The sequence below is a fragment of the Paralichthys olivaceus genome, chromosome 13 (assembly GCF_024713975.1).
Source record: "Paralichthys olivaceus isolate ysfri-2021 chromosome 13, ASM2471397v2, whole genome shotgun sequence".
Classification (NCBI taxonomy): Eukaryota; Metazoa; Chordata; class Actinopteri; order Pleuronectiformes; family Paralichthyidae; genus Paralichthys; species Paralichthys olivaceus.
In genome coordinates this window covers 17496063-17518270 of record NC_091105.1, presented here as the reverse complement: position 1 = coordinate 17518270, position 22208 = coordinate 17496063, and the positions used below count along the sequence as shown (strand labels likewise).

Genomic DNA, 22208 nt, shown 5'->3' with positions numbered 1-22208 from the left:
ATAGATAGATAGAGGGACGAACAGACAGACAGATAGTTAGATAAATAGACAGACAGACAGATAGATGGAAATATAGATAAATAGACGGACAGAAAGATAGACACATTAGATAGATAGACAGAAAGATAGATAGATAAATAGACAAACAGATAGATAGATGGACAGATAGATAAACAGATAAATAGATAGATAGATAGAAGGACAGATAGATAGATAGATAGATGGACAGACAGATGGATAGAGTGCCCAACAGTCCACTTGTGAAACCACATAAAACATTTCTAAATCCGGATTTTCATTTAGAGCTTCATCTTTCTCACTCCAGTCCAGCAGGGGTCGGTAAATAAAGGAATAAGAGGAAAAGAATGGGATGGCCCGTCGGGAGAAGCAACAGAAGAAGAAAAAAAGGTCATCGTCCGTAAGCACTCATTATAGAAACACAGTAACTTCGTTAACTTCACAACTCCTCTCGATAATTAGTGGAGCTGTGGTGTGATCAGCTGTAGACAGAGCAGATAGCAGAGATGATGCTAGCTGAAAATGCTAACTGGAGCTTTGTTGTCATTGAGTAGAAGTCAGTCGAGGCTGAAGCACTGATCTGATCCTGACAGCACTGACGCTCCGAGCTGCTGCTTGTTGTCTGTGTGAGCTCAGTGCAGCTGCTGTGGTGAGTCTGTCAAACTGTGTGGCCTCAACTGTGACACCCTGCACGTTTAGCTAGCTAACGCGGCAGCTAACACAGGGTGGTGGGATTGGAACGATGTAGAGTGTGGGGACATGTTTGAAGACCATGGCTGCAGAGTCAGTCATTTCCTCCTGGCTGCCTGACGTCGGCTTGAAGGAATGATACAGACGCAGGGTGACATGGATCTTCCTCTGACAGCAGCTCTGCTCATGGACTGGGACAGGTCATGATTTCATACTCAGCAGCACCAGCGATGTCTGTGAGCTCGCTCCTGCGGTGCAGCCTCAGGTAACACTGCTCTGAGATGTTGTGTGATCATAGAGTGGATTGTTACATCTGCAGCTGAGTCAACTTCAGCTCCACACTGAAGATCAGTGTCTGAAAAATCTGCCCACTTGTAAAGTAGCATATATCCCAAAACAATGATCTTGTCAACTGTATAAGTGCCATCACTCCATGCAGTATGTGGGTCAGATCACTGTGTGGCAGTGTGGGCCTAATCTGGAGCAAAACAAGTTTTCTATGTGGGGATCAAAATTCAGATTAGATTTATTGAGTACAGATTAAGCAATACAGATGAAAAGTCAAGTAATAACATACTTTGCAGGGGGAGGTAGTAAACCCAGTGGGTTTATTTTGAATCTTCTGCATAAATATTGTTAAAGTTTACCGAAATTTGACAATACAAAGTTGTCATGCAGAAAATAACAATAAAGAATGTCTACCCATGAGAGTCAACGAGTAAACAACATGTAAAGCCTAAAAAACACGACACTAACATCAAGTGTGCAGACGCATTTAAATGCTCATAGAGTGTGTGATTGTGTGTATGATTTTATCAATCAATCAATCAATCCAACCTGTGGCACAGTGTGGGACATAACCAAACTAAAATGCATATCTCCGCCAAGGCCCAACAGTCCCCTTGTATTCAATCAAGTGGCACCAAAATTTAAATAAAAAAACAGTCACAAGGAAATCAACCAGCAGCTCCTGGGACTTGGTGAACAAAGTATTCGGTCAGACTCATGTATTCACCTTCAACTCCAATAATAATGATATATTTACAATGAAAATGTGGAAATAAGTTTGGTTCCACAATAGTGCATCCTTTACCTTTTGACAAAATGTAAAGGATGGGATTACTTGGATTAAGTAATGTGGGCAGGACAATCATTGTCAGATATGTTGACATTGAGATTTGGCAGCATGAGAAAGCAGATGTGACAGAGAGAAATATATCTGGTTCCCACAGCCAGTATGTACCCACAGAGGAACAAGGCAGAAAATAGTTTGGAAGAAAAAAAATTGGGTTAAACCACAATTTTCCCCCCCTGCAGGCTGGAGAGGAAACATGTGGCCACACGTTTGGTCCAGCAGAGAGCTCTGTCAGGGGCAGATACTGTCAACGCACTCAGACCATTTTACTTTGCTGTCCATCCAGACTTCTTTGGTCAACATCCCAGAGAACGGGTAGGTTTGTCACGGTATTGTGGATTGTTTGTCAATTCATAAATGCAAATAAATACAATGTTGTAAAGCAGAAAATCAGATGTGATTCAACTTTTACTGTTAATCTATCAGTAGATGCACATAGAGGAATCCAAGGTTTTATGTATGTGTGTACAGATATCTTTTTGTAAACTAGTTTTATTCTTTATATTTAACCACTACAAATATTTCAGGAAAGTGAGACATGTTGGCTGGTCCTCACCTTCTGACCCACTTCCAATGAGCTGTTTGAGGGTTAGGACTTGTTTTTAGGGTTTGGATTAGAATGGGATGTGGGTAAGGGTTTGGGTTAGGTATTTAGTTGTGATGTTTAAGATTAACGGTCTGGGAAGTGCATAATGCCAATGAGTGTCCTTACTAATATAGAAGTATAAGTGTGTGTAAATGTTTGTGTGTGTGCGTTTGCGTTCTTGGCCCATGTTTCATTCTTTACCAAATTTTGAGGGAGTTCATTCGTTTTTAGGCAAACCTGCTGACAACCAAACTAACATTTAATGTTTTGTGTTATAGGAAGTGAATGAGAACTCATTAAAGAGACTTAATGGCTATCTGGAAAACTTGCAGAAGACTGGCTCACGCTCAGTTCAGCCAATGAAGCTCACCTTTTATGTCAGGGACACGAAAGACAACAGTGATATGCAGCCAGACCTCCTCGTCCCAGGTAACACTTCCATTAATATTGCTCATTATATATTTCTTGAGTTCTGTATTTAGAAATCAAAAATCTTCCTCCGGGTTCTCAGGGTTCCGGTCAGTGAGCTTCACCCTACACACACATGATGTCTTGAGCACAGTGATCAATGTGTTAAAGTCCTGCAGCCTGTCTGTGGAGCACATGAAAGGACTGAAAGCAAGTGCAGAGACATCTCAAAATCCTCGTGAGGCAGGAGTGCCTTTCTATAGACCCATCAAATGGGATAAGAGCTACTACACCTTCACTGGTTTCAGGGACCCTGAGCAGGAGCTGCAGCAGGCCAGGAAAATTGAGCCTACACTCAGGTTAGCAAGACTGAACCTCACTGAACTTCTTCATATACAGTTTATATAATATAATGTACATATGCATATATATCTCATTGTATGGGCATAGATGTGGACTGTAAACTTTACTGGTTAGTTAGCATCCAACATGCAGGGTTAATTCTAATTAAGTCATTAAATGAAAAATGTTTCTGTGATTCACATGTTAATGTCCGTCATGTCAGAGTAGCCTCATGTTTCCTTTTCTTTTTCAGCTTGTGGCTGAGAAAAAATGAGCCTGAAGCAACAAAGAAGCTCAATGCTAGTCTTCCTCGGAGAGAGGAGCTGAACAGACTGAAGAGGGAGCTGTGTCACAAGTTTGATCTGGCTGGTTTCAGGTACTGCACTGTTTCAACACTAAAGCTGCCTTCATGCACTGAGCTCCAGAGACCCTCTGAACTCTCCCTGGAAGGGCTGTGTGGTTGAATGGAAATGTCCGAGTGAGAGCCTCCAGACTTTCTGCAGAGTTTCTTAGTCCAGACCTCTTGTAAAATGTCTGCAGCAAGTACAGAGGAGCCAATGTGAGAACACAGCAGGAGATCGAGTGAGTTTTAATGACATTTCTAACACGCAACAAGCTCTGGAGATTTCTGTGTTGTTGTGAACACATCTGAGCATTGAATCTTCTGCTGTGTTGTTAATGTGTGAAAGGCAAATTCCAGAGAAAGTCGGGACTCGATTTTCCGGACATATGGAAAATGGTTTGAGTCAGTGCTGTAGGAGCAATCTGATAAGCCATATGTTCATAATAATCAGCAGCCGCTTACTAGATCCAGTATCCTGGCCCTTTAGTTTTCAACAGAGAGAAAATCTAATAGTGTTGGTTTAAATTACAGAATAGTTACAGTTGTGTACACTCATCATCACTGGAACTGTTGCTTAAATTTAAGGCTGTACATGAACTAGTTAGAAGCTGTTTACATTATCGTGACGATGACGACATTCAGCATGTTGCTATAATGATGTTTGGTACAGGTGGCAGCGCAGCTGGGGAGTGGCCCACAGATGCTCTCAGCTTCAGAGTCTGAGCCGTCTGTCACAGCAGAGCCCAGAGGCCCTGATCCACCTGCAAGGTACAGTGTCACAGTCGAGGACAGTAATCCACGTCTCTCTTCTGGGTCTGTCTGTCTGTCTAACCATAGCTTGGGATTTCACTTTATTTGAAGGCCAAATAGCTCACACATTCAAGCATGCATTTCTTGAGTCATTGTGATCCTCTGGGATGCTTCTTATTTGTATTAATTGTCTCCCTATGTTCTTCATTTCCATCCTTTACCTGTGTCTTCAAGTGTTTCATTTAAAATAGATGTGTGTGGACTATCACTTTTTTTTTTAGCTCACGTGCAAATAAGTTTTACAGTATTTACCTGATCAGCACAAAGGGCCCTATAGTCGGCTGAGTGCAAATATGGCCAGGCAAACCACTTGGGTGGTATGGCTGTTGAAATTACATAAAGAGATTATAGGAACCTAGAAATATCGCAGTGTGATATGAGTTACCATGGCAACTCCAAAATATACATGACACAGAGTATAAGTAACATTGGAATCTCTTAGCCACAGTTTGCACCTCTTTTCTTCAGAGGTTACAAGTTACTGTAAAACATGTACATATCGACGAATGTATTTATTTTTTACCTCAAAACATTTGAAAGAAACTGCTTTCATTTATTAGCCATGTGTGACATCACATCTCCTTTTCATTCTGGTTCTGGTGAACTTCCTCTTTAATCTGCTCCTGCACTGTCTCTCCAGGACACACGGTTATGTTTGCTGACCAGTCAGGGATGAATGCCTCTGGACACGTCATGCTGGGAACCATGGACGTTCATCATCAGTGGACCAAAGTAATGCAGCTACAGAGCGTCTGCTCTCACATGTTACCTGTGTGTTGCTCTCTGTCTTCTGACCCCTGCTTGTCTCTCCAGCTGTTTCAGCAGCTGCACAGCTATCGTAGCCTGCAGCAGCAGACCGACTGGCTGAAGGAGAGGATCAGCCTCCTGCTGGGTGGTGCTCAGGTGGTCTACATGGAGAGACTGGGACCAGTTCAGCCTATCACTGAGCATTACAGCACCCTCAGCACCTTCCATAAGAGCCTGATGTCCCGACACCTTCGACTGCACCCCAGAAGCCTGCAGGGGCTCACCATGTTATTGAGGAAGTAAGAAGTCACATTAACATGCCTCAAAGTCATGACTCACTGCTGTGAATGTTCTAAATAACTTGTTGTTTGTGTCAATTACAGTGATCGCTCTAACCTTAGTCTGCATGAGATGGGGCACTTCATCATCCCAACCAACTGTGACCCTCCCAAGCTGCAGGTCTTCCTCCAGAGCCACGCCCACGAGGCCAGACAGCGCACCCAATGCAAAAAACAGTGAGTCAAATGTCCCTAATCTGATCAGTAGGCGACTGTGAGAGGTCCTGACCCAGGTCTTGGGAACCTGCACCCTAAACCCTGCTTTCGTGTATGTCCAGGCTGCAGGCAGAGGAGGATGCTGTGGTGAAGCAGTGTCTCCAGAGTCTGTCTCTGAGGAGTCTATCCAAGGAGCCCAGTGTCAGTTCCAGTCAAATGATCCTGTGCTGTAAAAGGCTGCTGGAGCAGCGCTCCCCCCTCATGCAGGGCCTACACATCCGTGTCTCTCACTTCTACTCTGTCATGCAGGACGGGGACCTGTGTCTTCCCTGGGACTGGAAGAGCTGAGCTGGAGAGAGCAGTCTCCAGCTGCAGGATTTCACTCAGTCAAGAGTTAGAAAGACATGTTTTTCAGTTTGGTGTTTAGGCAGCAAATACACATCTGTAACAGGACTGTTTGGGAGATGTCAGGTCAACAGATCATATGATCATAGTCATATCTGATGGTTCTCAAGGGAAACCTCAAGTGGTTCATTCAAGCTGACCACTGTGGGCTTGTCCAATAAAAAGCACTTTATCCTCCTGCTGGAAAAGCCCAACAGGAGGATTGGATGGTCTGCAGATGTCAAAGCTTCCCAATATTAGTATTCACATTAATTAATACTGCTGCATAAACTTGGGTTTTTGTACTTTTCCCCATTGTTTGCTTATCTCCTAACTAGACAATCTGTGTTGGCAATATTTGACTTGTAATGGCCAGAACCCAAACGGTTGGGAACCAGTGTTACATGTGCAATAGGATTGAGGTTTTCAGAGTTAGAACTTTGTCATAGGCTTGGTTTGAGAAAGTCAATATTTATTGTCGCTGTGTGAATTGCACTGGGAAGGAATAAAATAATGGTTCTGTTAAACACACTCCCTGTGAGCTAAATGTAAACAGAAATAGTTACCACACCACCGATGATCGACTGATATAAGTTCGGTTTGCTTGAAATAAGTCCGACCACATCTAAAGGCCTCTGTACTTGTTCACAGAAAAAGTGACAGAATGTGGAAGATAATAGTTGAGAAGTTTGTTATTTCAAACCATAGCTCCTTCTAGAGATCACAACAGTAACTGGAATGTATGTGACTGTGGGAAGACATTTCACCGGGCATTAACAAAGACTCTATTGTGTCACGCAACCTTATGATCCAGCACCTGAAACATTAAGTTGCTATGTACGAGCCGGACTGGGGATTTTGTAAACATGAGACATTTCAGATGCTGGTGTAGAGTCTGAGTCCTTCAGTTATGGATCCATGCTTATTTTGTGGCTGGGTCTGTTTAAACAATACATTGAAACACACAGGGAGGTGGAGAAATCTGATCCCTGGCTGTGTCTGAAATCTCCATCTTTCACTGCTGCCTCTGCTGACCCTACATAGTGAGTGAGACTTTAAACCTTTTACCTTCTTCATCTTAAAGCATCACTACTGGTTATAATTCTCACATCTAAAAAATGTAGCATATTGCATCGTGTCCATGGCGTGGACTTCATTCATTCAATCATGTAGTTTGAGGGCAAGTCTGGTGGAGTCCTTGTGCACACTCAAATAAAATGAGGGCTGGTGTGCACCGTATAGTAAATGGGGAGCGATTTTGGACACAGCCATAGTTTTGAACTTATAATAAAATAAAATGGCAACTTCAGACTATAATGTTAATTTTGACTCCCATCAATGGGAGAGGACCAACTGAATTAATAGTTCATCACATTCGCTCCCTGATTCTGTCGACTCTCAGTGGAGGATGTAGTAAAAATGCAAAGTAAAAAAAACAGTCTATAATGTGATTTAATGTAATACGTTTTTTAAATGTTATGCAAAATTTTACATTATGACTCCAGTGCAACCTTTTATATGCAATAACATCTCACACAGTATATTGTAATACATTCAAATGTATTGCTTTAGTGGCCAGACTGTATTTGGCTCATCTTAATGCTGGTATTATGGTTTGCATGATTTACAGTCCAACTATGCCACCTGTATTTGTTGAGTAATGTATAGAGTTGCGATGTAAACTAGTGTTTTGTATACTGAAATCAGAGAAATGTCATAATCCACCTCAGAAAAAGTAAACCAAAATCCTTTATATATTTATAAACCTAGTTGGCCTACGGATTTATAGAGGATCAATCCAGCGTTCAACGGGTGATGACTGTGGCCTACACAGCAAAATGAGAGATATTCAAGAGTCACACAACTTAACAGTAAATAAAATTTATTTTAATTGCTCAGACAACACACTGGTTCCTTTGTCAAATGGAAATAAAATGTGAGCTGGTCTCAGTTCATGGAGCAGAACTCTTCACTCATCAAACAGAGCCAAATCTCCATTTCTTTCGGCTCCTGATGCTGAGGGGAAGCAGCTTCATAAATAGGGTTGTGTGTTGTGTTAGTGTGTGTATGCAGTTCGGGGGGTCAGAGGAAGCTGAGGAGGCTCATTTGCGCTGTACTTGTGTAAAGGACGAGGGCAGTTGGAAGGGCTGGACCTGTTTCTTGCGGGAGTCTGGCGAGACCCTCTGGACTGCTGTGGGCAGCAGCTGGTTCCGTTTGATGATCTGCAGAGCCAGCTGGGTGTTTCCTGAGGAGACAACACAGACAGAGCAGGATGTAACCTCCTGATAATAACCCTTCACTTGCATACAGAGGGGAAAAACTTAAAACCAGCACATCACACACAGAGGCTAAAGACAAAGAAGAATCTGCTGGGACTGTTTAGAGAGTCAATAGGCCAGTAATAGCTGAAAGCTCTGTCCCAACCTGTGCTTACCAAATGACCAAAATGTAGATTTAATACTACAACTCTCTTCAATGTTCAGTTCCTTTTATTAAACATCCATCCCTCAATAACTGACATGTTCAGAGTAGTAGGTAGGTGAAAACTTAGAAGCTGATAATAAATTCCAACTCTTGAACTAAAACTCAACATCTATGGGGAAATTGGTAAATGGGTGGGTATGGGCCTTGAGGCAATTAACTTTTAAAATGGATTTGATTAAGCAACAACATGGAGGAATGTTCTTACTAAGTTCATCAAACAAAAAGTAATAACAAGTCCCTTATTTACGAGCATGAACTGCCCATTAAAGGTCTTGCCACAACATCCCAGTCAAGTCAGAACTTTGACAAGGCCACTGCAAAACCTTGGTTTTATTTCCTGTGAGTCACTCAGAAGTGGACTTGCTTATGCGCTTGGGATTGTTGCTGGATCATTGTCCTTCTAAATAACCCAACTGCATGTGAGGATTTAGGTCATGAACTGCTGAGAGAGGGCAGAATTAATTGTTCCATCAATGATGCAGCAATTTGTTCATTTGTTTAGTTAATGGAACTGTGTGTTTACATGGGTTATCTCTCTGAAACATTAAAATCAGTTTGATGATCTGAAATATCAAAGTGTGACAAATAGTTTAAATATATATTGTGCTCCCACACCACTAAGCAAAACTGACATGAGCAGAATCTTAACAACTTCAAGGGGGGCTGTACAGACAGTGAGTGTCTCATGGAGTTCTCACCGTTCTGTAGCTCTAAGTAGACTCCCAGCAGGATTGCTTCCGGTGGAATCTCCTTGGTGTTCACCATAGATGCTGCCTAATGACGACAACACAAATCACACCTGGATGAGCTCTAAAATAAGACTTGACTGTGAAATAATTTGAACAAGAACAATATGTTTTCCAAGGTATAAAACAACAACTTTGAATTGCACACACTGCTGGAAAGTAGTCAAAGAATCTTCTGCTTCAAAGCTTGTTAAGCTGCTACAGGGTGACATCATCAGAGTGCACAATATTTGTTTCCATAGTTACGCAGATTATACACAACTGTACATTGTTGCTGAGCCAAATGATGATGACACTTGGATGAGCATGGATGTGCAAATATTTTCCTAAGGCCAAATGAGGACAAAACTGAAATCTTTTAGTTGGCCCAAAATCAAAAAGAGAAGTGCTGGAAAATAATCTGGGTCAGCCAACTGCTTTGATTAAATCAAAATGTGAGCATCCTGTCACATTGTTAAGATTTGACTGGATTGTGACTCCAACAAGAGGAGCTTCAGTAGCTCAACTACGACCATGAGCGGTGTGTTGCAGACACTGCCACTGACTGTGTTGATGAGCTGCTACATGACTCAGCTAAAGAGCAATAATTATGATAACTATGATAACTGTGTCCTATGTCTGTCATTCTACATCTTCAACTTACCCACAGTTACTATAAAGTAATGTACATGACACTTAATTTTATTTAAAAAGCACCTTTCATACAGACAGGTAGTTAGAAGGTTCGATGGAAAATTTAATGATTTGTCACATTTCCAGAACCTGCATAAAGTTATGTCGCTGTTGCCTCGGTTACCTGATGCAGGCACTTGCGGGCCTTGTCGTACTCGCTCCTCAAGCAGTAGGCGCTGCCCAGGTTGAAGAGCATCATGGCCCGAGCTGCTGTCACACTGCTTGGGTAACACAGTGGAGTCTGCTTCCCTGCTGTACACACATAGGACACATACGATGTGATATTTCTGCTTAATCTTTAGTCTTGATTTGCTTCTATGATATAATTTAGGAAGCAAGTGTACATTAGAGTTATTCCTGTTTGTCTTATGTACTTTTAATGTCTATTATTCCTATTTAAACCTACTATAGGTGAGAGTTCTGTTTGTTTCAAGTATGAAACAAACATTAATAGTTTAAACAAAGCAGACTCACAGGACTCGACAGGCTCATCTCCTTTGTCAGACCCTGTTGACAAACACAAAGCACATGTTAAATAATAATGACAAGTCTACATGTTGTCTTTTTTTGAGTAGTGAGTAAAACCCTCAGACCTTGGTCTTGTTCACTGCTCAGAACTCCCATTGACACGTCACTGACGTTCTCTGGGTTGAGATGAGCAATGGCGTCAGAGATCCTGTCCAATGAGATGAGGGCTTCAGCAGCATAGAGGTGACCCAGGAACCTGGACGCACATAATAACAAAGAACATGTTGGTGTTCGGAGTAGAGGAAGACACTGCTGATCAGCCCTTTAAATGATTCTGGATCAAATCTCAAAGCATCAGCGTGGTCACTAGTGGCGGCCTTAGAGAGACAGCAGGTAAACCAAATGGTAGATTTGAGAAACAGGGCTAGAACTTACTTGAGCGATCCAGACACCTTGGTTTGATGCAGCAGTTTCTCTGCATGATTTAGAGCCATCAGGTTGTCTCCAAGTGCCAATGCCACATACGCACTGCATGCCAGGATGGAGCACCTGCATATTGAACAGTTTATTAGTTTCCTCTGCAGCCCCCTACAGGTTATTTTGTATTACTGGATAATGAACGGTGTTAGCTGAACTTAGGTGAGAAGACAAAATGAGAAGAGTTGAGAAGCCTCATTACCTGAGATTTTCCACTTCCTGTTTTCTGAGAGGAGATGATGGAGCTGCAGATAAGAACTTATCAGCCTCCTGACCTTTCCCACTACAAAACATACCAACAACATTATTAGAACACATGTCCAACTCAAGTGGGCTACAGTACAGTCACAAACTGACAGAAGTATCTGTGAATGAGACAGGCAACATGGAGCTGATCTTGTACAAAAAAGGGAAAAGGGACTGAACTCTCCCTGTTGATTCAGAAGGTAGAATTGATTATTAGGTGAAACAGTTCCACTATTACTATGTGATTAACACTGGTAATGTGTGTTTGCTGTTTCAATGTGAGAATTGGAGCAGACTGATGCATTTGTAAAAGTCATCATAATGTTGTGCTTTCATTAGCTGAGACAAACACTAAGGTTGTAAACCTCCACCGACCAGTGCAGTTTCAGTCCCTCCAGGTGCTCTATTGTACTCACACCAATATGAAGTCATTGTGACTGTAACCTGACCAGTGAAATCTTATCAGATAATCTTTGTATGCTCTCAGGTCCAGCTCAAGATCAGAGTGACCTTACAAAACATGTTTCATGCTTTTAAACATGATGTCTCAGGTCGGCCTTTCAAGGAATTTCTTCAAACTTTGACCAGTTGTCACTTAGACTTGAGATATTGCACTCACAAGGCAAAAAATGGTTTTGTGAGGTGACTCTGACCTTTGACCAACAAAATCAGTTAATCTGTGAGTCTAACTGAACATTTGTGTAAAATTTGAAAGGATTCTTTAGAGATGTTCTTAAAATCACACATTCAGGAGACAACAATGGTGATGTGAGGTCACAGCGATCTTTGTGCTCTGAGACTCTCATTGCTACTATTTAGGTTTAAGTTATTCATGTGGGTCTGACCTGCAGGCATCACTGTTCTCGCTGCCGCTCTCTGTGCTTCCTGATTGACTAAAGCTCTTGGAGCCGTTCTCTGTCTTGGTGTCCTGCTGTTGATGTTCAGGCAGCAGCAGCAGAGCGTTCCTCAAGCAGATGGCTGCAAACTCCATACTTGCAACGGGGATCGCTGCTGACTGGCCCTCACTGTAGAAAAACACACACAGAGCAGGAGACATGTACAAGATATAACACGTTTGGACAATGAAATATATTGTGGTTTGAATATTGGGTGATAACATGATGTGGCTTCAATATAGACTTGATGATATGTTAACTCTCAACATATTATAAAGGGGATGTGGTCATACAATATGGAACATTGTTTTCTAATTTTGTAGAAACTGGCAGGATCATAGTAAGAAATCAATTTTAGCTGCCTAACTACTGGGGCTGGGTACCAAACTTAACTTGAAAAATCTGTAACCATCCGTCTGATGTGGACAAATAACAACAAGGTAACAAGTAAGCATCGCCTGTTATTCGTAATGATACCAGGATACATATGATGATACGATACATTCCATGTTCTCACCCGACCATACCAATCAGTTCTGTTAATGGTAGTAATCCTGGCATTACAATAACTAGAAAGCATGTTATTAGTTAATTAGATTACAGACCCTCTGAAGACGGTTCATGTTACTACATTCAGTAAACTGATGAATACCCTTTAGTGCCATTTGATTTGTGGGGTTCAGGGCTGGAATATGAGCTTGTCAGAGTAGACACTGACCTGTAGATGGTATTTTGAGTAGACTGGGATGCCAGGACAATCTTGCGATGGTAGCCCTGTCCAACAATAGACTGAACTATACCCTTTTTACAAGGTAAACCTTTGCTCTCCTGCTCCGAGCCCTGAAAACACAAAGACACGAAAAAACTATGTAAATATGTGTTCACCTTTAAACCACTTACAACTCGAAAATACAATCTCTAAAGAAAACTAGGCGGCACATGGTGTTATATGAATAATTACTTAAGTAAATTGTCTAAATTAAATCATTTTTAGAAAATATTCCACTTTACTGTAAGTGCTCACTGACCCAGAACATACATTTTTAACTCTTTACCTAAGTGTAAGGTCATCTTCAACAAAGATTCAACAAATATGCAAAATAAATAAATAAATAATATTTAAAATAAGGTTAAAGAAAAGCCACATGCAACAGAAATATTCAACTAACAAACTCAGCTCAACTGCAGGATCAACATCAGTTAAGCCATACCCCTTTGTTTGCAGCGATGCAGCACTCTGCGAGCCGTAACCACAACCGAGGGTTGGAGTGGTAAACCTGCACCGCCTCCATCAGACACTCAAATGCTGCCAGAGGCCTTCCGATGTGCAGCAACTGAATACCACAGTTATAGAGCAGCTCATAGCGCTTGTTGGCTAGTAGAGCACACATGGGGATACCTGTGAACTTCTTAGCTGGAGAAAAAATAACAACACAAAAAAGGGACATGTTACTACTTAGTACGAGCGTGTTAATACATTTTCACTTGGCATCGTTCAAAAGAGAAGAACACTTTACACAATAATAATGATGATTAAATTACAGTGATCAAAGCAACACGATGATAGTAGAAATTATGAAGATTAGGTTGCAGTGGTGCTTCAAGATGTTTCTTTGGATTCTTTGATGTGAATCCATTGTAACTGTTAATCCAACATGAATAAAGCTACTGTCCTTGATAACATGAATTAGTATAATTTGAAACAGACTCATTGAGGCAGCAATGTTTGCTGTGACTCACATTGGCCGTTGTTGCCGTCTCCCAGCTGTGCACAGGTGTGGTCGTTCTCTTGAAGCGCCTTCTTGAAGTAGAAAATGCCTAGGTTATGTTTCCCCATGGCAAAGTGAATGCAGCCCAGATTGTTCCAGAACATACATCGAACACATTCACCTGAATGAGACAAATCAAAGCACAAGCACAATCCATCAACCAGCACACTCAAGATATATCAATAATACAATATTTACATCTCCAGTGAAATGCTGTTTGGAATTGGCAGCCAAAAACATGTCAAACCAAAACTAACGGTAAAGCATTATGAGAGCACACATATCAAAAGACGCCATCAATCCTGAGAGGTACAGAGGTTGTCACCTGTCTTAATGGGACCAGGATGCTCCGCAATGTTGGAGCTGTTCAATAGCTTCACTGCTTTCCGGTAGTTTCCTCTGAGGTACTCAAAATTACTCTTGAGGAAGAGAGAGGGTGCAGACTGAGGGAAGGGACAGGAAACAGAGGTCAGACAGAGAACCAGGAGAGGCACCTTATTCATTAATAAACGGTTGTGTGAACATTGTGATGACTCACATTCCCTGCTGTGTTCATCACTGATTTGATCTCCCTTTTACAGGCCTTGGAGGATTTCATCTGAATGTAGGCTCTCACCTTGTACTATAAAAGAAATAACTGTCAGCCACCGTCAACACACAGGAGACAAACAGAGAGACGGTGGATATTAACAGCTCTTACCTGGTGCATCTTTGATTTGGCTGCCTCAATCATGGCTGCAAACTCTGCTTTCTGGTTGGCTCCTTCTTTGTTTGAACTGTTATTCTGCAATCAAGCACAGTTCTCACTCAACAGCTTTTACATGTGCTTGATTTAACTTCGCTCTTAAAAGGGAACCGCTTTTAAAACACAGATTGTGTAAGATTGTAGTTTAGTTGTTTAATGATGCAGTAGTGCAATGGGGTACCTCTCCTTTGCCGTTCTTGTTGCTGCCTTGCACAGAGAGTTTATCCAATACAGCCAAAAGGTGGAGGGCCTTCTCTGGCTGGAAGGTGAGCAGGTACAGATCCACCAGCAGGAAACAGACCGCCTGAGCAAACTTCTCTTCTAGGGCAAATAACACAATGACTGCATGCCAAACTCACGTGTGAAACATGGACCTTATCAGACATCAAGACTAACTGTACCAAAGAACAGAATTAAGACTGCTGCACACTAAAGGATTGTCAACTCTTGACTGATTTTAAAAAAACATGGAGCCCACAGACAGATTTAACTGATTTATAATCTTTTGAACGCACACACTAGCTGATTTGGCCAAAACTTAAAGGTTCAGTGTGTAGAATTTAGTGGTTTCTAGAGGTGAAGTTTCATGTTGCAGCTGAATGCTCCTCATCTCACCCTCCCCTTCCAAACATGAAAGAGAACCAGTGGTGAACTTAAGTTGTCATAAAAACTCAAAAAGGTTTTAGTTTGTCCAGTTTGTATGACAGTAAAAAAACATGGTGGCCTCCACAGAGAGGACCCCCCCTACACATAAATATAAAGTTTTAAGCTATAAAGAGCCATTCTATGGTAAGGAACAATTCATACAATTTAGATGATTACAGACCAGTGAAAACATCACTAGGATTATTTTACATTCAATTTATGCCAAACATTCCTTTCACCTAAATCTTATACACTGGACCTTTAAGACCACACAATTGCAGTTTGTAAGAAACAATTTGAAAGTAGCGAACTGGAGTGTGGATATGAACGAGTAAACTTAAGTAAAGTCATGTTAAATACCACAACATACCAAATGGTTCCAGAAACTGGTACAACTTCTCTCCTATTGAGATGGCTTCAGAGTACTGTCGCATATGGTAGTGGATGATGGCTTGATTATAGTACAGCAAACTGTTTTCAACATCATCCAACCCATCGACATCTTCTGCTGATGTGTGAACCTAAAAGATAAAGACAGGACGATTTATGACATGCGAGACATCATGAGGGAGTCTTGCATTTGTCTAGAGCTTGAATCTGAACTCTAAGCATTAGAAAAACATGACCCACATTTCAGCAGTTACCTGATTCTTCATTGTGACTAGGGTCTGCTTCAGAGTCCCTGTGGTCGTCTGACCACTTTTATAAAAATCTACAACAGCTTTGTTCAGGGCGATCTTGTAGTCCTCTTTGTTGAGCTCCTGCAGGGCATCAAGGTGTTTGAGAGACTCTTCATACTTTCCTGCCTGTGAGGAAAACAGAGGTCTGTTTCACCAAATGTGTAACTTGCAATGTGTGATTTGCAACAGGAGAATTTCTCACCGATGTTGAAATGGCTTATAAATCAAAACAATCTCCATACTTCAGTCCCATGCATGGTCATGAAATAGCCTTGTAATACTTGGAATTGTTGCACAAATTTGATTGAGAAAACCATTATTAGAAAACGACACTGACACCATTGGTGATCACTTGTGAGAGAAGAACCACCCCTCTGTAACAACACTGTACAACCACAAGTTAAGTTGAAGAGTGATTCTTACAGTGAGATTTCTATCTACATGAACGCAAATTGCATGCTTTATATAATAAGAGTAATTAAACACTAGGATATTTTACATATTTGGAACCATAAAAATAAATGTTTAGATCAAGAAGATCTCTCCATAAAGCTTGATCTGTTCTTATTGCCTCAAAATATCAAAATGGTGCATTTCCAGCTTACACTCTGGCCCAAGCAGTTACTGCAAAGAACACAAATGCTTTGTATGTTAGTAAAGAAATCTGATGATTTACCGAAAATGCCTCATATGCGCTGGCTGCCTTTTCTTTCTCTTGGTCAGTCATTCCAGGGGATGATGAGCTGTCATGTTTTGATTCATTTTGTTCTGATCAAAGTGAAAAAGAGGGACAAAACATCAACTTTACATAACATTCGATTAGTTTCAAAGTGCAAACGGGGCGAGCAGCATAAACAGACTGTGGTGACTCAATGGCCACTTAATTAGGAACATCATACTAATAGTGGGTAGTTCCTTCCTTGGCTCAGAAACCACCACTTCTGCTATGGGACAAGGAGCCTTGTCATGCTGGAAGTAGCCTGTAGAAGATGGCAAATTGGCATTAAGGGGTGGACATGGTCACCAATGACACTGGGACAGACATTAAAACTCAGCAATTGTCCATTGATAGAAACAGAATATATTACTATACTCTATACTGAGATGTTGTTTTCCCTCCGTCACAGAACCTATTTTGTGGAAGCATGTCTCAATGCTTTAATTTGGAAAATGCTGTAAAATCAGGTGGTATCAAGATGCCTGTGTGCGAGAACAAAATCAGACCAGGCTATCCACCCTCCATCCGTCCTGTGTTGATGAGCCTGCATGAGTTGAACCTAACATAGTCTTCTTAAGGTTTCACGGGCTGTGCCTCCAGATGTGCCTTCATGCTCAACACAGATGTCACATGGTTGTGTTGAATTACTGTCTTCTTCCTGTCAGCTTGAACCAGTCTAATTATTCCCGTTCCACCTCTCTCCCTGACAAAGTGTTGTTCCTGCTCACAAGATGATTTTCCTTTTGCGAAGCTTTGTTTTTAAACTCAGAAACTGTCATGGTACTGGTAAACACAGTTTGTGAAATATATCAACATATGAACCTGTTTACCATGTCTGCAGGCTATACATTTTTGGTGATCGGCTGATTGGACCAACCTTAAAGTGACCACTAGACGTACATGACGTGACAGTTGACTGACAATCTGTGAGCCTCATTCCTAAGTGTGGCATTTTATTACCTCGGACAAAATACGGACAGTCAGATAACACATCAACTTTACAAAATCTATTATAGTCCTCTACGGCTTCTGTTGCATTTGATCAACTTACACCAGTTGTATTGATCATCGCACACATGTGAGGGGGAGAACAGGTTCAGTGGGCTAACACTGACTGTTCGATACCCACTGTTATTGGGCGCCTGTGGGATAACACCATCTTACTGCTGGTGATGCTGAGGCTCGGGGTATTTTGTGTCGTTCATATACGGGTGATACACAGGACACGTCAACGTGACGTTTGTGTATGAAGTCTTGCCTGAACGAGTGCATGCATCTCGGCTAAGCTAACGCTAAGCGAGAAAGGCGTTGTGTGTGTGTGTGTGTGTGCAGCTGAGGTCGCAGAGACTACAGAGCGCAACATAACCTTGTGACACATTGGGAACTTCTTGACCGATTCTGATCAATGTACTTCACCGCGTATCCATTGGACAAACTACACGAACAACAGCGAATCTGTTTACGGAGATGAAGCTAACTACAAGCTACGCAGCTAGCGTAAACTGACACTTACCTGAATTTTCTGCCATTTTGGGGTTGTTTTCGAGGACGGCTCTGAAATGTTTATTCGAGTTAGGATAATACTATATCAAATGTCCGTTGGCCGGTGGTGGGGACGTTTAAATACAGATGAATGCTTAATTCCCAGTGTTTCAGTCATATATTCTGACCGAAATCCGTCTTGTCCGCTCTAAACAGATTCTTCTTCGCTGGGTAGTGACAGGTTGCAGCCAGCGCGTTATAAGGAAACACCGCCCCTTATCGGCCGCCTGCTGCCATGATCACAGCCTCTGGCCCATATCATAGACTGCATAATAATTTTCACCTCACTCTTGTTCCACTTTACATATGTCAAGCTTCAGAAGATTTTACTGTAGACATTTTAAGAAAATCTAAGGCAAATATGGCTACTTTTTCACTGTAACACTCCTAACTTTTGAAATATTATTAAAAAAACATCCTTAAGAAGTGACAAAGAATTTTCACCTCACTCCTGTTCACGGTGACTCCCACTGCATATATGTCAAGCTTCAGAAGATTTGGCCATTTTAACACCTTGCAATTACTAAATATTATTTTTTTAAACTTTAAGAAGGTTCCTAGCTCTTTGAGCAACTCGATGATTGATCTTTGTCATAAAACCCATTGTATTTAACCTCCACTGGGCAAACTAATGATTTCCAGCCCATTGTCCTGCCTCAGATTCCACCTCCTCATACCTGAATTCTACAAAATAAACAACACAACAGGTGTTGGACCAGATTACCAGGTCTGGTTTTAGGGTGGTGGTGACAATTCGTGATGAAACTGTAACACGCTGACCTAAACCCACCAGCATTTCCTTCCCCTTTATAGTCTGTTATATGGTCACCCTGATTTGTTCTTTCTATGTTTACTCTGTTAGGAATACTCTGTTATTCTGGTGACATTAGTGACTTAACTTTATCTCCCACAGACAGTGATTTCCATTGTAAATATTTATCATTAAATCTTTGACATGTTTATTTATTGAAACTTACAGGTGCTTCCTCCAGTAGAACTGAACTGACATCTCTGGGTGGCAGTTGTTTTTAGGGGGGGTGGGGATGTCAGTGGTATCGAAAGTCACATGGAAATAGGTGGAAGTGAAAGTGTAACAGTTATAGTGTGACCTGTCACTCTGCCGCAGCAGTCCCAAATGGATAAGTTTCAGAAGATTCTGAACATTGCCAACAAACAGTCCAACCTTGGTTTTGGGCTGTTAACCCTGTTGACAGCAGGAGGGGAGCAGATTTTCTCTTCAGCAGTGTTCAATTGTCCCTGCAATGATCTGAACTTCGTATACGGTATGGTGTTCCTGTTGGTACCTGGTCTGGCTCTGCTGCTTCTGGGTTACATCCTGAATAAAAAGACGTGGAAGCTGTTGACAGGTTTGTGCCAGCGCAGGGCCAAGCTGTGCAGCTGTAAGAGGCTGAGGTCCGCCGCGATAGTCCTCTTCCAGATCAACACCACAGCGCTGGTGGCACCTTTCACCTGGATTGCTGTGGCTCTGCTTAGCGGTAACTACTATGAGTGTTTGATGACTGGGACCAAGAGGAGCCTAGTCCTACATATGTGTGGACAAAACCAGAACGCCACATGTGAGAAACTGCACAGGTTTCCCTGTAACGATAAGAGGATACCACAGACTGACAGAGAAAATGTCCTGCTTGCACTGAAAGCTCAGTCTCAGGTCAGTGCCACTCTGCTGATTAACAAAGTCTGATTCGGGGTAGGAATAATGAAGAGAATGAAAGGCTGTGATCAGGCAACTTAAACTTCAAACTGTATTTTGCATTGTTGACCATTAACAGCCCTGTAAGTAACCTATTTATAACTTAAAGATTCCAAATGTCACTGATTTGAAAATGATAAAATTAACATCAATTAATACTAGGGTATATTTATTTTTTCATTGGTTCCCAAAGTGAATTCAAACATTAGGTCAGTTAGAAAGAAGAACTGAGAGTGTCAGCTCAGCTTACGAGGATGTTTGGAAGGGGGAGGGTGAGGTGAGGGGTGTTCAGCTGCATGATGTGATTTCCACAGTCGATATCACTAAATACTACACACTGTACCTTTAACTAGCCACAGCTATTTAAAGGTCAGACTGTTGTTATATTTTAAGCATCAAGAGGCTCCACAGGCCATCATTAGGTGGATAATTATTCTACCAAGCTCACACATTAAAATGATACAGGATGATGGCACACATGCATCAAACTAAAAAAAGCTGTGTGACGAGTGGACAGCATCATTTGTGCTCTTTTAACATACAGTACATTTGAAGTCATACAGTGTTGTGATAAATGTAAATGATGTTACATTTTGAGAGGACTTATACATGAATGTTGCTACTGAGACCTGTGACTACTATTAGACATGTGAGAACTTGTGAACTTGAAATTAGAAGTTGTAATGTGATGTAATGTGATTTGTTAACGGTGACCACAGATTCTGGGTTGGCTGCTCATCACCTCTGTCATGTTGTCCAACCTGCTGCTGACCTGTCTGGCTCGGTGCACCTCCCCGATCAGCTACCTGCAGCTCAAGTTCTGGAAGGCGTATGCTCAGGAGGAGGGCCAGCTTATTGAATCGCACTCTGTGCAACACGCCAAAGAACTTGCCCAGAGGAACCTTCAGAGTTTCTTCAACCAGAGACCACCTGGACCAATCATCACCCCTTCCAACAAAGACTGGGAGAAGATCTCCTCCCTCTACAAATTTAGCTCCAAAGAACAGTACTACAGCACCTTGCACCACTATGTAGAGACCTTCCATGAGTGTGATGATGGGTTGATGAGGATGGCTTCGATTAGGTCAAATGAGAGTGCCGATGGCCACCCTGCTGTTCTTCAATTTGTAGATGATGGCAGGATGCCAGCTTGAGGTCTGCTAATGGATTACACGGATATCATCACTAAATTACACTCAGTTCAGGTGTGGCTCTAAAGAGTCACCTCATATTTGCTCTAAGCAAATGTACTAGTTTAGCTTCTTATCAGCATCCATACAATTACTTCTTGACACAGAAATGCAAAAAAAAAACAGTTCTGGACTTTATTGGGTGAAGATGTTCTGTATAATGGCAAAACAACAGCACACACAAACACTTCATACAGATAGAAGAAGTAATAAAGCTGAAGTTGCCACAATTAGTTTGTCTGGAGAATGATGTCCATCCTATTGTTGTTGGCTGTTGTGCTTTCCTTGGAGCTGGATGCAGTGACTGATTGACCTCCTCACTTCCGTTGATGAGTCCCCGCTGCCACTGCTACAGAGCGATGCATAGATCATCTTTATTAAAAAAGTTTTTGGACATATCGCACGTTCAAATTGGCACTGCACCTCCATGGGCCCTTAAAGGCATAGTTCACCCAAACATAAAAATTCATACATTATCCACTCACTGCTATGCCATTGTTGTCGTCATTTACACCAGCAATATGGTGTAAATGACACTGTTAAACAATGTTAATAGTCAGAATCTTGTAAATATAGACACAGTGTGTGAAGAAAAACCGATCAGTGACATAATTTAAACATGAACAGCAGTGATGATGTGTAAAGAGCTTTATGTGCACCGGTTTTAACAGGATACATGTCACATTTTTACTGTGGTTAAGAGCAAACCACTTCCTGTGCTCTGCTGGGAAACATGTAATCATTCAGCACATGTACATCAGTGATTTCCTTGTCTTAACTATGTTACCCTGTACAAACTGTTCATTTGACAAAGCAAACTGATAAGTGTAATGATGGTATTTGCAATGGCAATTTATTAGTGAGTTAGTGGGCAGGTAAGTGTGTGGAGAGGATGTGTCAGTTTCTTGTCTAATGCATTTAAAAGTGCTTTAGTCTGAGAGGTCACTCTTGAGGGAAAGAAACCACTCAGAGGATGTGATCCCTCCCCCACTTGATACTTGTGATTGCTTTCCTCTGTCTCTGTAACATTGCTCTGTTCTCTATGGAAACATTCCAGTACTAATAAATGAATACTCTAATCCTGCATGGTTGTATATTTCCTCTTCCCCCCCATCATTGCTAAATAATTTCTACTCACAAACAAATTGAGTTGTCATACTCAATGTAACCCAGTGACAATAAAGGGTTAAAATATCCAGCAAGGATCATTCCTCAACAGGCATAGACTGTATATAAAGAGGTAGTGAGAGATCAGCCACTCA

At 41.6% G+C, this 22208-nt stretch overlaps 3 protein-coding genes across 5 annotated transcripts; 2 read left to right on the top strand and 1 right to left on the bottom strand.

The window, feature by feature from the left end:
- Positions 1-367: 367 nt before the first annotated feature.
- tcaim (T cell activation inhibitor, mitochondrial) lies at positions 368-7862 on the top strand. Its single transcript, XM_020091317.2, has 10 exons — positions 368-973; positions 2026-2158; positions 2708-2858; positions 2941-3196; positions 3433-3555; positions 4193-4290; positions 4973-5064; positions 5146-5378; positions 5463-5594; positions 5696-7862. Exons 1-10 carry the CDS (start codon positions 912-914, stop codon positions 5919-5921), a joined length of 1506 nt encoding a protein of 501 aa, XP_019946876.2. The 5' UTR covers positions 368-911; the 3' UTR covers positions 5922-7862.
- On the bottom strand, positions 7823-18323 carry cnot10 (CCR4-NOT transcription complex, subunit 10). Of its 3 annotated transcripts, none has more exons than XM_020091315.2 (19): positions 18017-18323; positions 16462-16553; positions 15750-15911; positions 15476-15626; positions 14642-14778; positions 14416-14499; positions 14254-14337; positions 14041-14158; positions 13687-13836; positions 13158-13360; positions 12665-12786; positions 11896-12075; positions 11007-11087; positions 10763-10876; positions 10453-10583; positions 10334-10366; positions 9984-10111; positions 9140-9215; positions 7823-8202 (listed from the first exon to the last, which is right to left on the bottom strand). In XM_020091315.2, the coding sequence occupies exons 1-19, from the start codon at positions 18030-18032 to the stop codon at positions 8060-8062; spliced, it is 2205 nt and encodes a 734-aa protein (XP_019946874.1). In that variant the 5' UTR covers positions 18033-18323; the 3' UTR covers positions 7823-8059. The 3 variants fall into 3 exon arrangements, with proteins under 3 accessions (XP_019946874.1, XP_019946873.1, XP_019946875.1); XM_020091314.2 differs by having other exon boundaries at positions 14642-14781; positions 18017-18221; XM_020091316.2 differs by lacking the exon at positions 18017-18323 and adding an exon at positions 16685-16760 and having other exon boundaries at positions 14642-14781.
- A 572-nt stretch (positions 18324-18895) lies between these two features.
- Positions 18896-22030, top strand: calhm6 (calcium homeostasis modulator family member 6). Its single transcript, XM_020091097.2, has 2 exons — positions 18896-19714; positions 20476-22030. Exons 1-2 carry the CDS (start codon positions 19181-19183, stop codon positions 20908-20910), a joined length of 969 nt encoding a protein of 322 aa, XP_019946656.2. The 5' UTR covers positions 18896-19180; the 3' UTR covers positions 20911-22030.
- Positions 22031-22208: the final 178 nt, after the last annotated feature.

Coding starts and splice junctions, on each gene's coding strand:
- calhm6 (XM_020091097.2), top strand. CDS start 19,181: ATGGATAAGTTTCAGAAGATTCTGAACATTGCCAACAAACAGTCCAAC. Junction 19,715..20,475: donor CACTGAAAGCTCAGTCTCAG/GTCAGTGCCACT, acceptor CGGTGACCACAG/ATTCTGGGTTGGCTGCTCAT.
- tcaim (XM_020091317.2), top strand. CDS start 912: ATGATTTCATACTCAGCAGCACCAGCGATGTCTGTGAGCTCGCTCCTG. Junction 974..2,025: donor CTCCTGCGGTGCAGCCTCAG/GTAACACTGCTC, acceptor CCCCCCCTGCAG/GCTGGAGAGGAAACATGTGG. Junction 5,065..5,145: donor TTCATCATCAGTGGACCAAA/GTAATGCAGCTA, acceptor TTGTCTCTCCAG/CTGTTTCAGCAGCTGCACAG.
- cnot10 (XM_020091314.2), bottom strand. Junction 14,500..14,641: donor ACAAGAACGGCAAAGGAGAG/GTACCCCATTGC, acceptor GCTTGATTGCAG/AATAACAGTTCAAACAAAGA. Junction 10,112..10,333: donor AGATGAGCCTGTCGAGTCCT/GTGAGTCTGCTT, acceptor ATGTGTGTACAG/CAGGGAAGCAGACTCCACTG.